The sequence below is a fragment of the Halichoerus grypus genome, chromosome 9 (assembly GCF_964656455.1).
Source record: "Halichoerus grypus chromosome 9, mHalGry1.hap1.1, whole genome shotgun sequence".
NCBI classification, from domain to species: domain Eukaryota; kingdom Metazoa; phylum Chordata; class Mammalia; order Carnivora; family Phocidae; genus Halichoerus; species Halichoerus grypus.
In genome coordinates, this window is record NC_135720.1 from 69,010,600 (window position 1) to 69,024,451 (window position 13,852).

The 13,852-nt window shown below is 39.2% G+C and overlaps 1 protein-coding gene across 1 annotated transcript in view; it reads left to right on the top strand.

Moving 5' to 3' along the window:
* RRAGD (Ras related GTP binding D) overlaps positions 1–13,588 on the top strand; it is a 36,307-nt gene extending 22,719 nt beyond the window's left edge. The window contains exons 4-7 of the mRNA XM_036065162.2: positions 813–927; positions 1,934–2,076; positions 6,678–6,826; positions 13,256–13,588. Coding sequence (XP_035921055.1) covers positions 813–927; positions 1,934–2,076; positions 6,678–6,826; positions 13,256–13,407 — 559 coding nt within the window. The 3' untranslated portion in view covers positions 13,408–13,588. The remainder of the gene's footprint in view (positions 1–812; positions 928–1,933; positions 2,077–6,677; positions 6,827–13,255) is intronic.
* The last annotated feature ends 264 nt before the right edge of the window (positions 13,589–13,852 follow it).

Below are 13,852 nucleotides of genomic sequence, written 5' to 3' on the forward strand. Positions count from 1 at the left end.
TACACATTGGGACAGGATTTGGGCAAAGCAAGCTTTGCATGTGCTAATTCTAATTCTTGTTTTTGTTTTTTAAACAAATGGTCAAAGCTAATGTTTTCCCCACATGTGAAAAACATAAAACTCAGGAACATAATCCAGGAAGTTAATCAATGCTGAAGTTTATAATTCTTGATAAATATGATAGTATTTATAGTCACAAGTAAAAGAGAACTCTGAAGATAATTCAAATAGAAATACAGAGGAAAACCACTTCTCTGTCAGTTGTTTTTCTTTTTAAGATTTTATTTTTAAGTAATCTCTACTCCCAACATGGGGCTCGAACTTACAACCCCAAGATCAAGAGTCGCATGTTCCACCGACTAAGCCAGCCAGGTGCCCCTCTATTAGTTTTTTATGGGGAAGTGTATGCATCATTCGATTTGCAGATTGGAAAATGAAGATCTTAGATGCTTCAATACCAGTAACATAGCCATTACTAACCTAACAGGAGTGTATAGAGATGACCTGGTGGGGATTCTTCTGCAGAATGTAAGGAAGCTCATATGGGCACATACCACTGTATTTTTAAGCTTTCCAGTCCAGCCAGTCAGCAGATGAGAATGGGCACAATTCTTGCTTTTTGGGAGCTGGGGAGGAATGGCTTGTTAAGACATGTTCATTTTTTGCTGAGGTCATTGTAAGTTCTGAAGGGGGCTAGAATGTGTGCGTAGGGACTGTAGGTACACACAGCCGGGCACCGGTGTTGTGACAGCCTAAGCAATCTGTTCCCCAGTCAGAAGGAAAATGTGACGAAATACTGTTTTCTCTTTCAGCTTCTATTTGACAAGCATATATGATCATTCAATATTTGAAGCTTTTAGCAAAGTGGTTCAGAAACTGATTCCACAACTCCCCACCCTGGAGAATTTGCTAAACATCTTTATCTCAGTAAGTAAATAATTTTCTCCCGGTAGAATCATTTGCAGAATTTTAGAATAACATTGCAGGTGTGAAAATAGTCTTATTTCTGCTTGCTCTTACGGCATTGCAAGGTCACTGAAGGGATTACTCTGGAAGATTGCTTCTACATGCTGTTTTATGTTCTCTAACATTTCACTCCCCAAACCATTCCTGTACTGCCCTGGTATAATTAGAGTGTTTATTAAAGTTGTAGGCAGTCATTCAATGTTGATAGAGCCCTACGAGATGCAGGAAGCTTAAGGGTGGTTGTGGCGCTAAGATATAACCTGTTGAATATTTTCTATCTGTTTAACACTGTGGATGATGTGCTGGCTGAATGAATCCTATAGACCGTCAGGTCTAGGAAAGCTCTGCTGCTGACTCGAGTCAGACTTGTTGGTTGTACTCATATTTACTCTGTCGCTCCATAGTTTGGGTTTGTTTATTTTTAAAATTTATTTTATTTATTTATTTATTTATTTATTTTTTAAAGATTTTATTTATTTGACAGAGAGAGAGAGTACAAGCAGGGGGAGTGGCAGGCAGAGGGAGAGGGAGAAGCAGACTCCCTGCTGAGCAGGGAACCTGCTGTGAGGATCCTGGGATCATGACCTGAGCTGAAGGTAGACGCTCAACCAACTGAGCCACCCAGGTGTCCCTAAATTTATTTTATTTTAAAATTTACAGTCAGTAAAATTAGTGTTTTTACTTGCCTTTTCCTAACTGCAGGTACATCTCTAAGAGCCAGGAAACACTGCCCAGTTTGTTTACCTACAGTAATTTATGAAAAATAAGAATTTTCCATTTCTTATGCAAATCCATTATAAAGGTTTATGTGAGGTTTACATTGTAATAAAATAGAACAAAACTTTTAGTAAATTAATTTTTGTTCATTCATATTTTACATTGAGGATGGTGTGTAATTTTTTTTATACAGTGATGACATGTTCTAAAATCATTGTCCCTTTAAGATAGCATCTTCTTTTTGTTTCAGAATTCTGGAATTGAAAAGGCATTTCTCTTTGATGTGGTCAGTAAAATTTATATTGCAACTGATAGTACCCCAGTGGATATGCAAACCTATGAGCTCTGCTGTGATATGATCGATGTGGTTATCGACATCTCTTGTATTTATGGGTAAGTAAAATATTTTTAAAGGGTACAAATAAGCCATACTTCAGATTAGAAAATGAAACCTTTCATAACCTTTGTAACATTTGCATTTACTTATTTGATTTTAATACTTTTGTTTTAAATGACTGAGATCTGTAAATAAATATACCACTTAGCATGCAATAACAACCAAAAATAATTGAGTAAATGCCTGACATTTTACTAATAAGTGTATTGCATACATTATATCATTTAATTCCCTGCTATTCCATGAGGTGGGAATTATTATCCCCATTTCACAAATGGGGAAACTGAGGTTCAGAGTGGTTAGATTTCTGACCCCTGCTCACACTGTCAATAAAGGACAGAACTGGAATTTGAACTCAAATCTAACTGATTCCTGGTTCTTCTACTGAAAAATCTGTCATCATATCATAATGTCATACACACTTGGGAGAGACTAATAGGATCCTCGAACTCTAAATACATATCTCATATTAACAACAGTTCTATTACTTTCTTCATTATAGGAAATAACTGCCGGATTTTCTTTAACATACTTTGTCTTCTTTCATGAGCAGCAGAGAATTACAAAACTAAGCAAACAACATTACCTGTTTATTATCATGGTCTTAGAGTCTTGGGAAACAGAACCTCCTGTACACTTCCAATATTATAAAATGAACAAGGAGTGGAGAAAATTGATTGTCATACCAGACATAGAAACAATTCCACATAATTTTAAATTTCCTGAATGGGTGTCATATAGAGTAAATGGATATGAATTAGTTTGTCTGTCTTATTAAGATCAAGTTGTTGCTGTCGATTTATATTGGATCTTACATGTTTATCCAATCATTGATGGGAAAGGCTCTTGTTCATCTTCCCTTTTACTCACCAGCTGTGACCTGCCTCACACAGCCTCCTCCGTCAACTTCGGTGAGGTTCCCGGTCTCCCCATTTCTCTCTTCCTCTGTCTGAAAATCCTTTGCCCCCTCAGTTCAGATTCTTTCTGCTATACACACAAGCACGCAGGGTCCTTTCCATTATGAAATAGGGAAGGTGATACTATAAGACTGTAGTGAGGATGACATATCGTTAGGCTTCAGCTGGTAGGCCCTGGATAAATGTAGCTGCCATTATTATTATTATTAATTATTATTATTATTATTATTAAACGTTGCCATCTGGCTTTAGGAACAGACCTTATTCCCCAAGATTACTGCGTTCTTAGTATTATTATTAAACACTGCCATCTGGCTTCAGAAATAGACCTTGTTTTCCAAGATTATTGCTCTATAGCATTCTATTGTTTTTAAACTCTAAGTGGATTGACCTTGAAATAGTCATGGAAACTGAATGTATCCTGATTACAGTCTAGATTGCTGCGGTAATCAAATACAATAAACACAATTAATCTGGCACCTATTTAATGATATGCGTAATCATTATTGTGCCATACGGTAATTAGATGTAAGTGGTAAACTGTTGATGTAAATGATGTTAATCAGAGTTCCTCTTACCCAGCTAAAACAAACATGAGGAGGGCGGCAGCAGGAGGAGTCAGATTGTTTTTCTGTGGCGGAATGCAGTGCTCCTGAGAACCCGTCAGGTGCAGTAAGAACCAGTCTGGGTCACCAGTTGGGCTTGGGCCCTGGAGTTTCCTCAGTGTTTGCTGGAGCCACAAGGAGCCAGCCCAGCTAACTGGCAGCGACGGAGGAAACAGGCTTGCTGCCAGGTCCCAGCTGCTCCGTGGAGACCAGCAGGGCCCGAGGCAGGTGACCCGGCGCCCCGGTCAGTCTGCCCCGGAATCTGCTGAGCGTCTGCTCTCCAAACGCGTGCGCGCCCATGCGCGCGCGCACACACACACACACACACACACACACACACACACACACACACACACTTTAAAATACATTGCAGCTGCCTGTGTTCTCACTGCTTTGTGAACACAGATTTGAGGAGTAGCACATAGTTGTTGCAGTAGTAATCCGTAACCAGTGTTTACTTCTAATTTTTTTTTTAGTCTTTCTGGTTTTTCCAATTTGTTTAATGTCTACTTTTTTCTGAATATGAATGCAATCCATGCTCATTGCAGAAAATATGTAAAAGCATAAAGAATAAAATTAAAATAGCCCATAATACCATCACCTAGAGGCAGTCACTATTACCATTTTATTATGTTTTATTCTTTTTTTTTTTAAAGATTTCATTTATTTATTTGAGAGAGAGCATGAGTGGGAGGGGAGAGGGACACAGGGAGAAGCAGACTCCCCACTGAGCAAGGAGCCGGACTTGGGGCTTGATCCCAGGACGCTGGGATCGTGACCTGAGCTGAAGGCAGATGCTTAACTGACTGAGCCACCCAGTTGCCCCTAATGTGTTTTATTCTTATTTCTCTGTGTAATTTTTAGGATAATGTGATCACTTTGTATATATAATTTTACATATATCCTGCTTTATGCATTTAACATTATCACCTAAGAATTTTCTTGTGTTATTAAGTGCTGTTAGTAAATTTTCTTCATTGGGTAAAAAAATTCAAATGTTTCAGTTTTTTGTTCTCAGAACATTGCTTATTAGCGAGAGAAATTCAGTCTAGAAAAACAGCAGCTAAAAATAGTACAAAGGATGTTACGAATTCTGATAAAGCATCTTTAACATCTGAGATCCAACAATTCTTAAAGATTTTTCTTTAATGTTTTGGTAGGTCACAGTGAGTTGAATCCTTTTTTAAAAAATTTTCTTCCCTGGGCGCCTGGGTGGCTGAGTCGTTAAGGGCCTGCCTTTGGCTCAGGTCATGATCCCGGGGTCCTGGGTTGGAGCCCCACATCCGCATAAGGTGTCCTGCTCGGCGGGAAGCCTGCTCCTCCCTCTCCCACTCCCCCTGCTCGAGTTCCCTCTCTCACTGTCTCTCTCTGTCAAATAAATAAAATCTTTAAAAACAAACAAAAAAACCACTTTCTTCCCCAATTTACTTTTAAGTAGCCATGTATGTGCCAGTTGAAAATATTCTCAAAACTAAGAACTTACATTTCCTTTGAAATACTCTACAATTCAGGCTTTTCATTTAATCTGGTTTGTCACCCTACCTCCTTATGATATCTTTGAGACTAAAAGCATTAACCCTGAAATTAGATTAGTTTGAGGTCCTGGCTCTACCCTCATCATCAGCTTTGACCAAATTATCCTATTTCCCCTAGCCTCAGTTCCTCAATACCCAGCTTAGAGGATTCTTAGGCCAGACCATAGATAATTCATGATAAAAACTAAGAATGGTGCATGTCACATTGTAAATGTTGGCTCTTATTCTGCAGAGGGATCAGGCTTAGCACCAGTCGTGTTACTATGTTGTATTAATAAGGTCTAGCACAATTCCAATTAAGTCAAATTTCTGGTCAATTATTCATTAATTTGGGAAGTAAAAATACACACACACATACAGTTCCAGATAAGGGGAAATGGTGCAGAAAAGTGCTCCTTTGCCTATGAGGAGAGGACACGTACCTCTGATTACATCAGTGTCTTCGGAGGGTCCAGTTTTGATCATTAAAGGGCATCATTCATTATCATCATCATCATCATGGTTAACATTCATTGTGCATTTTACATGGTCTGAGGACTATGCTCAGTGCTATATATCTATTATTTCATTGCATTGGGAAACTTCGAGGTAATCACTATTAGTATACAGATAAGGGAATTGAGGCTCAAAGAAGTTACCTTGCTCCAACTCACAAAATAAGTGAGCTGGCGTTCAAACCCAAGTCATCTGTGTCTGCAGGCCACACCTTTTCTTAAATAGACCAGTGTATTTACTTAGTGTTTAGTTTTGAAAAAATTTCAAACCTACAGAAAATGTGCAAGGATAGTCCAGTGAACTCCTATATGATACCCTTCACTGGGATCCACCCATTTTTACCAATTTGCCATATTTGCTCTCTCTTTTTCTAATACATTTTGTGGTGTGTTTTTGCCAAACCATTTGAGAGTGAATTGCAGACATCATGATTCTTTGATCCTAGCTACTTGAGTGTCTATCTCTTTAAAAAAAACAGACATTCTCTTACAGGACCACTGTTTACCAAATTAAGCATATTTAGCATGGCTACAATAATGCACTATCTAATATATTGTCCATATTCAAATCTTACCAATGGTCCCAATTCTATCTTTTATCCCTGATCCGGGATCTAGGCCAGTGTTTGGCTGTCATGTCTCCTTAGGCTTCTGTAATTTGGAAGAGTCAATCGGCTCTCCTCGGTCTTCATCAGACCATGCTTTTGACAGCCTGGTTATTCTGTCAGGAAAAAACAAGAAGCCCTTATGGGCTATGGAGGGAAGAATGGCTAACCTCCATCCGTCACCTGTGTTCCTCAGGTGCCTGGAGAGATGCCTCCCTTCCCCAACAGCCACTCATTGTGTCCGTAGGAAGGGACTGTCATACACCATGTACATTCTTGTGATTTTTTGTTTCGAAGACTTTTGCTGAAAGGCCCTGTAATTGTAAACAACTTCTCATTATGATTATCACTCTGTGTAGTAGAGCTGGTCTCTGTCGCTGGGTTACAATTTGTAGTTTCTTCTCAATGGTCACATACATTCTGGTTTCTGTCCCCATGTAGTCTCAAAGAAGATGGAGCAGGAACCCCGTATGACAAGGAATCCACAGCCATTATAAAGCTGAACAATACCACAGTTCTTTATTTAAAAGAGGTGACGAAGTTCCTGGCTCTTGTCTGCTTTGTCAGAGAGGAAAGCTTTGAAAGAAAAGGTAATTTTGTGTGTGTGTGATTTAAATGAAATGTTTCATTTCAGACTGATAACTGCTTCTACTGCTTGTCGAATGTGGGTGATCAGCAGCATGCCTCCTGAAGCTTCCAGGCTTGAGTCACAGGTCACCTTGGCTCCTCACCATGGCTGCCAGGCTTTTGGGATCCAGGAAGCAGCCTGCCCTCTAGTGATGCAGTGCTATGACGAGAAGGGGCAGCAGACAGTCCTCCCAGGGGTTCTGGCTTTTCCTGGAGTGAAGCTGGTTGAAGCCTTGTTAACAGGCTGTAACATCTCTTGCCAGGGAGGGCCCAGCAGCCTGCGGTGAGGGCTGAGGCCTCCCTCCTGGTCCACTCCTCTAGAAGGTCTTAGGGACCGTGGGACCACTTGAGATCCCTGTGTAAAGGAGGGGATTTGTACAACATTAAAGCGAGATGTATTTAACTTCTGTTCAGCCTTTATACATTCTTTAGTCCTCAAAACACAGGGATGGCATCATGATTCTGAAAAGGGAAGACATGAATATACTTAATAAGGTCACTAATAAGTGAAACAAAAGCAAAAGATATATAAATAAATGATAAATGTGACATAATATAAATGTATAATATATAAATATAAAATAAATAAGTAAATAAATATAAATAAAATAAAACTAAAGCAACTAACCTCAAAGAGATATTCATTTTCCCCCTACTGTTTAAACTGGGAATTTAAACTACTATTTAAAACAGCTTACTGACATGCTAGGGATTTTTGCTAGCAACTAGGGCATGATTTACCAATTTGGGGGGTAAAAAAATTCCCAACAGAGTGCCAATAGTAACATTTACTAAAATAGCCTTTTTTCCTCCCTTATAAGCACACATGTTCATTATAAAAATACTTTGAAAATTTGGGGAAGTATAAATAACAAAATGAAACCACTCAATTTTGCCATCTAGAGCTAAATTCTATGTTACATTTCTGAGATTTTCTTTCTCCCTTCTTTCCTCCCCCCCATCTTGCCTTCTTCCCTTCTCTCATCCCTCCTTTCCTGCCAACAAGAGGGGGCCATATTGTCTATCTGGTTTTACATCTGTTATTTTTACTCATTTATATCATGAAAATGTTCCTAAGTCATTGAGCATGAAAACATAATTTACATTTTTATTGTTTCTTTTTATTACAAAAGCAACAGATTCACTTAGAAAATTTAGAAGTAACATGGGGCGCCTGGGTGGCTCAGTCGTTAAGCGTCTGCCTTCAGCTCCGGTCAAGATCCTGGGGTCCTGGGATCAAGCCCCGCATCGGGCTCCCTGCTCGGCGGGAAGTCTGCTTCTCCCTCTCCCACTCCCCCTGCTTGTGTTCCCTCTCTCGCTGTGTCTCTCTCTGTCAAATAAATAAAATCTTTAAAAAAAAAAAAAAGAAAATTTAGAAGTAACAAATAAGCAAAAAAATAATTATCGACAACTTCTCATTCAGAAATCACTCTCGACATTTTCTTTATAACTTTTCAGACTTTTTCATCTGTAGCTATGTCTCTATCTATATGTGATGGTATGATAAATATTACTTCGTAACCATCACTGAATTACAGTGAGGTAATTACAGACATTTTTCTAATTCACAGCCTTTTTTTACCACATCATTTTAATGATTATGTTAGTTTTTTATTGTTAAAAATTTATATTGTTTCTAGATTTTAATGTTGTAAATAATCTGTAATGACCTTCTTTGCACTGTATATTTGTATACATTTTGGTTATTTCCTCAGGAGAAACTTCAACAAATGGAATTACTTAGATCCAAGGGCAGGCTAGGCATGTTTTGGTGGCTTCTAATTACCAAAATGTCCTTCCAAAAGATGTTATGGGTTTATGCTACTAAGAGAATAGAAGTGTGTCCATTTTGCTGTATTCCTATCAATATTCGGTATTAGCACTAAAAAATTATTTATTAAAAACTAGTATCATTTGAATTTACATTTCCTTGCTTCTTGGTGAAGTTGCATATTTTTCCTATATTTACTGACTGTTATCAACCAAATTGCCTTTTGTGTTCTTGGCCTTCAAAACTTGTAATTAAGTGGTGTTAATCTTTTACTCCTTAGTTTCATCTTGCTGAAAGTAAGAACAGGTTATATAATAGGCTCATGGAATTTTGACAGGACCATACCTTGTTTCATTCTCTCAATTATAGATGATTTTACCCAAACCTGGAACTACTATAAGTAAGTTTCTCTTGAAGTCCTACCACCAGTGTATGGCAGACAGAGCTAAGATTCCTGGGCTTGTCCCTACATAGAATCAGTTGTGTGTATTGTGTTTTAAACCATTATACATATATTTCCTTGGTTAAAGATATTTCCAGAATTTATATTTGGTGATTAATATTTCATGTTGATTTTGGAAGCTAAGTAAAATAAAATGCAAATAGTACAACTAGAGCCCCCAAACCATCTAGGTTAGTGGCAGGTCCTAAAATTTAGGGAACATTAGCATCAACCTGGAGAGCTTGTTTATTTTGAACTGATTTTAGACTGAATAGAAACGTTGCAAAAATAGTACACAGTTTACACATATTCCTCATCCACTTTCCCAAATGTTAACATCTTACATACTATAGTAATGCAAAATTGGGAATCACCATTGGTATAATACTAATTAATAGCATTAATGAATTAATTAGTATACATTAAGAAACCATAGACCTTATTTAGATTTCACCATTTTTCCCAAAATACCCTTTTTGTGTTCCAGGATCCCCAATTGACTTAGTCACTATTCCTCCTAGTCTCCTCCAATCTGTAATAGTTCTTTATCTTCCGTGACCTTGACACTTTTGAAGAGTACTGATCAATTGTTTTGTAGAATGTCCCTCAAATAGGGTTTGTCTGCTGTTTCCACACAGTTGGAACAAGATTATGCACTTTGACAAGAATGTGTCCTTCTTAGTGCATCATATCAAGTGGTTCATGATGTTGATAAGTGTTATTACTACTGGTGATGCTGACCTTGATTTAGTTAAGGTAATGTCTGTCAGGTTTTTCCACTGGAAAGTTCCTGTCTTTCCCTTTGTAGTTAATAAATACTTTCAAACTATGTAAATCCTCTTCCTCCTCACACTTTTGCCCACTAATTTTAACATCCATCTATGGTTGTGGAAATAAATTTAATAATAAATGGAGTTTATTATGTGGATCTTTGTAAGTTACTGCTAAGCCACCTAGGTGGGATCATTTCTGAGGATAGGCAGATTTGGTAGAATTTATTAAACTAGCTAGAAACCTAGGTATTAGTTTTAATGTTATAACTAGGAAATGGCAGACAGGTTTAACCCCATCATGTTAAACTCATGTGCTTTTTAGAGTGATTAGCTCCATTTGCCTGGGATGGAAGGGATTCCAAGGGCAGGAGACCTTCAGAGCCGATACTGGGAATGTTCCAGGCAAATGAGATGAGTTGGTCACCCTGGGGATCAGGTAGTTGTCTTTAAAAAGAACTTAATGCTTATAAATGCATAGAGTAGCTTGGTTTTGTTGCTTTACTTTTTCTTCTTTAAAGATTTTTATTTTTAAGTAATCTCTGTACCCAGCATGGGGCTCAAACTTCCAACCCCAAGATCAAGGGTCACATGCTCTACCAACTGAGCCAGCCAGGTGCCCCTGTTTTTCTTGTTTTAATCTCAAGTGTTGTAGAGTCACATGGCGCTGATAACTGACACTGGTTGATTAGCTTTTCCTCATGCTGGGTCTCCCTCTGAGTTTTCATGAATGATCTCTGTGACTACTTTGGCAGAAAAGAGAGGATCAAAAGCAGATGTGGAGTTTTCAGCCTTGGCTGTACATTATAGGCACCTTGGGAAGCGAGGCAGTTAAAAAATACGGACCTCTCGGCCCTCCTCTAAACAATTAGAATAGAATTCCTGGGAGAGGGGCCTAGGGTTTGTTAAAATTTTTTAAGTTCTCTGGATGTTTCTAAGGTGTGTCTAGGGTTGAGAACCACTGAAGCAGAGAAGGATGTGGAACCATCATGTAACCGTTTATGGTGGTGAAGGTGTGTTTGTTCTGTTCGTGTCTCTGTTCTTGTAGTTTCAGCTGCCTTCAGTGAAAAGGTTGAAAGAAATAGCAGATACTTGGTATGAATGCTTACTTCCTTTAAAAACCTCAGTTGTGAATTTTTATTATTAAAACTCCAAATGCAATAAGATACTGTTACATTTTATTTTTTTAAAGACTGTATTTATTTATTTGACAGAGAGAGAGAGCACAAGCAGGGGGAAGCAGCAGGCAGAGGGAGGAGGGGGAAGCAGGCTCCCTGCTGAGCAGGGAGCCCGATGGATGCGGGACTTGATCCCAGGACCCTGGGCCAAAGGCAGATGCTTAACTGACTGAGCCACCCAGGTGCCCCGATACTGTTACATTTTAAATTGCAAAGATTAAAAAGTTAAGATTTGTCAGGAACTATCAACAGAATATTTCTGCAAGTTGAATTCTCACTGAGCCAAAGTTTTTCTAGCTAAGCTTTCTTCCCAAGGCAGTTGGTTGCCTATATAGGCAAAGAATTTTGAGGTTGTTCTCACATCTCCTATCCCAATTCCCACTAAATAAAATCATTTCTTTGCTTCTTGTTTATTTTCTTTTAATTACTTGCTTTATCTGGAAGATGGTCCCAAGAAACAAAAATGAGGAAGTAGGGAAATGAGACAAGGCAGGTAGGAAAGCTACCCACAGTGGTGTCAATGAGCAGCTTTAGGTTCACTCCCGATAAGAGAGCCTCTGAGAAGCTGTGTGGAACAAACTCAGAATTACCCCGGTTGAATATGGGAGACTGCAACATTTATCCACCTTCCTCCATGCCCCTTTGTTTGAGGGGTGCCCTCAGAACGTTCATTCCCATATCCCTGGTATCTATGTGCAGTCAACTAAGTTCTGTGGTACCAAAGAAAACCTCAGGCAGAAAAGAGATGCTTTTTTTTCCTTAAGATTTTATTTTTGAGTAATCTCTACACCCAACGTGGGGCTCGAACTCACAACACTGAGATCAGGAGTCACGTGCTCTACTGACTGAGCCAGCCAGGCGCCCCTGGGCTTATTTATTTTTTATTACTTTCCCCCTCATTCCAGTAGTCTTGTCTTGAGGAGATCACTTAGAGGTTTTATTGCATTGTGGTCACTGTCACTTCAGAAGCAGCAGAGGGCGCCGCTCAGAAGGTTTCCTGCTTCTGGACGCTGAGCTGGTGTTTCCTCCAGGGCACTTGCGGTCATATGACTGCTTTGAAGAATTTCGCTCCTTGGCTGGGATCCCAATTCTTTTTTATTTTGGTTGGGGCTTTGGAAGCATCACCTCAGTGGATGGAAATAACTGTTGGGCTAGTTATTTTAATAAATGTAAAGATAGTAAATCGAACCAACTGCCTTATCCTAATTGGTATAAACATAATGTTGCTCTCAACACTTTTACAAATTAGTGTGCTGAAAAATGCACTCAAGACTTGGGATTAATCTTTTATTTCATTCTTGTACCAGTGATTTCAGAAAACACAAAAAGGTTTTCCCTTACTATTTCTGCTTTTAAAATTTACTTAGAGTTGAAAAACCAAGAATGTCATTGGTGGTTGAACTTCTGAGCTTGCAGTTGACCTGAGGTGACTGCTATCACTATAAAATCAGGGACAGGGACCTTGTCTCCCCAGGGCTTCTGACAGTGGCTTAAATATAATAGGTATTCAGTGAATATTGATCGATTGAATGATGGGTACTGAAGCTTTGAGATCGCAGCCACACTTCAAGTCAGGGTCTGCCTCCACTCACAGTCAATTTAATAATCCCTTTTGGGGAAAAATTATAAATATTTCCTGGAAGATATATCTTAATTATAAGAACTCTTGAATTCCGATAGGTCAAAAAAAATGTGCACTTCAGTTGGTCCTTCAATGTTGTAGGTCATAGACACCTTTGAAAATGTGGTCTGTACTCTGGAACCTTTCCATAGGAAAACACGTACATTCACAGAACCTCGCCTGCGATGCCTCAAGCCTGGCTGCAGAGCTGCTAGGGAAATCTGTGGACCTTCTGTTAAGGCTGCTCTTCTGTCTCCCCCGAGTTGCTTGTCCCGGCCACGGCAGACACAACAAGAGGAGATTCTTTCTTTCTTTCTTTCTTTCTTTCTTTCTTTCTTTCTTTCTTTCTTTCTTTCTTTCTTTTTTAAGATTTTATTTATTTGACACACAGAGAGAGAGAGAGAGAGAGCACACAAGCAGGGGGAGCAGCCGAAGGAGAGAGAGAAGCAGGCTCCCTGCAGAGCAGGGAGCCCGATGCGGGGCTTGATCCCAGGACCCTGGGATCATGACCTGAGCTGAAGGCAGACGCTTAACCGACTGAGCCCCCCAGGCGCCCCAAGAGGAGATTATTTCTGTGTGACATGTCTAAATATTTTGTTTTCTTCCCCAGGGCTTATTGACTATAATTTTCATTGCTTCCGGAAAGCCATCCATGAGGTTTTTGAGGTGAGGATGAAAATGGTGAAATCACGAAAGGTTCAGAATCGGCTGCAGAAGAAAAAAGGAGCCACCCCCAATGGGACCCCTAACGTGCTGCTGTAGTGAGGCTTCGGGAGTGTCTTTGCGCATCAGACCTTTCGACGAGGCCGCTGCGCTGTGTTGCACTAAAGGAAGAGGAAAAAGGAGATTGGGACACATGACGTATTTGTTGTACAAAAAAAAAATCCCTGCAACCTTCTTGATCTTCTCTTTTTTAAATAAAGTGAGCACTTTGAAGCCAAAACTTGTATTTTAACAATGAAGTAAAATCTACTGTAATTTCGTTACACAGATGTAAACTTTTATGGTCTGTAGTCAGATACTCCTGGGTGAGGACTGCCAGGAACTGTATATATTTTGCTCTTTTTCATGTTTTTTTTCTTTGAACTTTGATAAAACGACTTTTCTAAGCTTTTTTCTGTACTTGGTGTCAAGGACATGCATACTGTAGTGTAGTTCAGATCTCTATGGCAATCAGAAATCAAAAAGCAATGCACTGGCAATGACT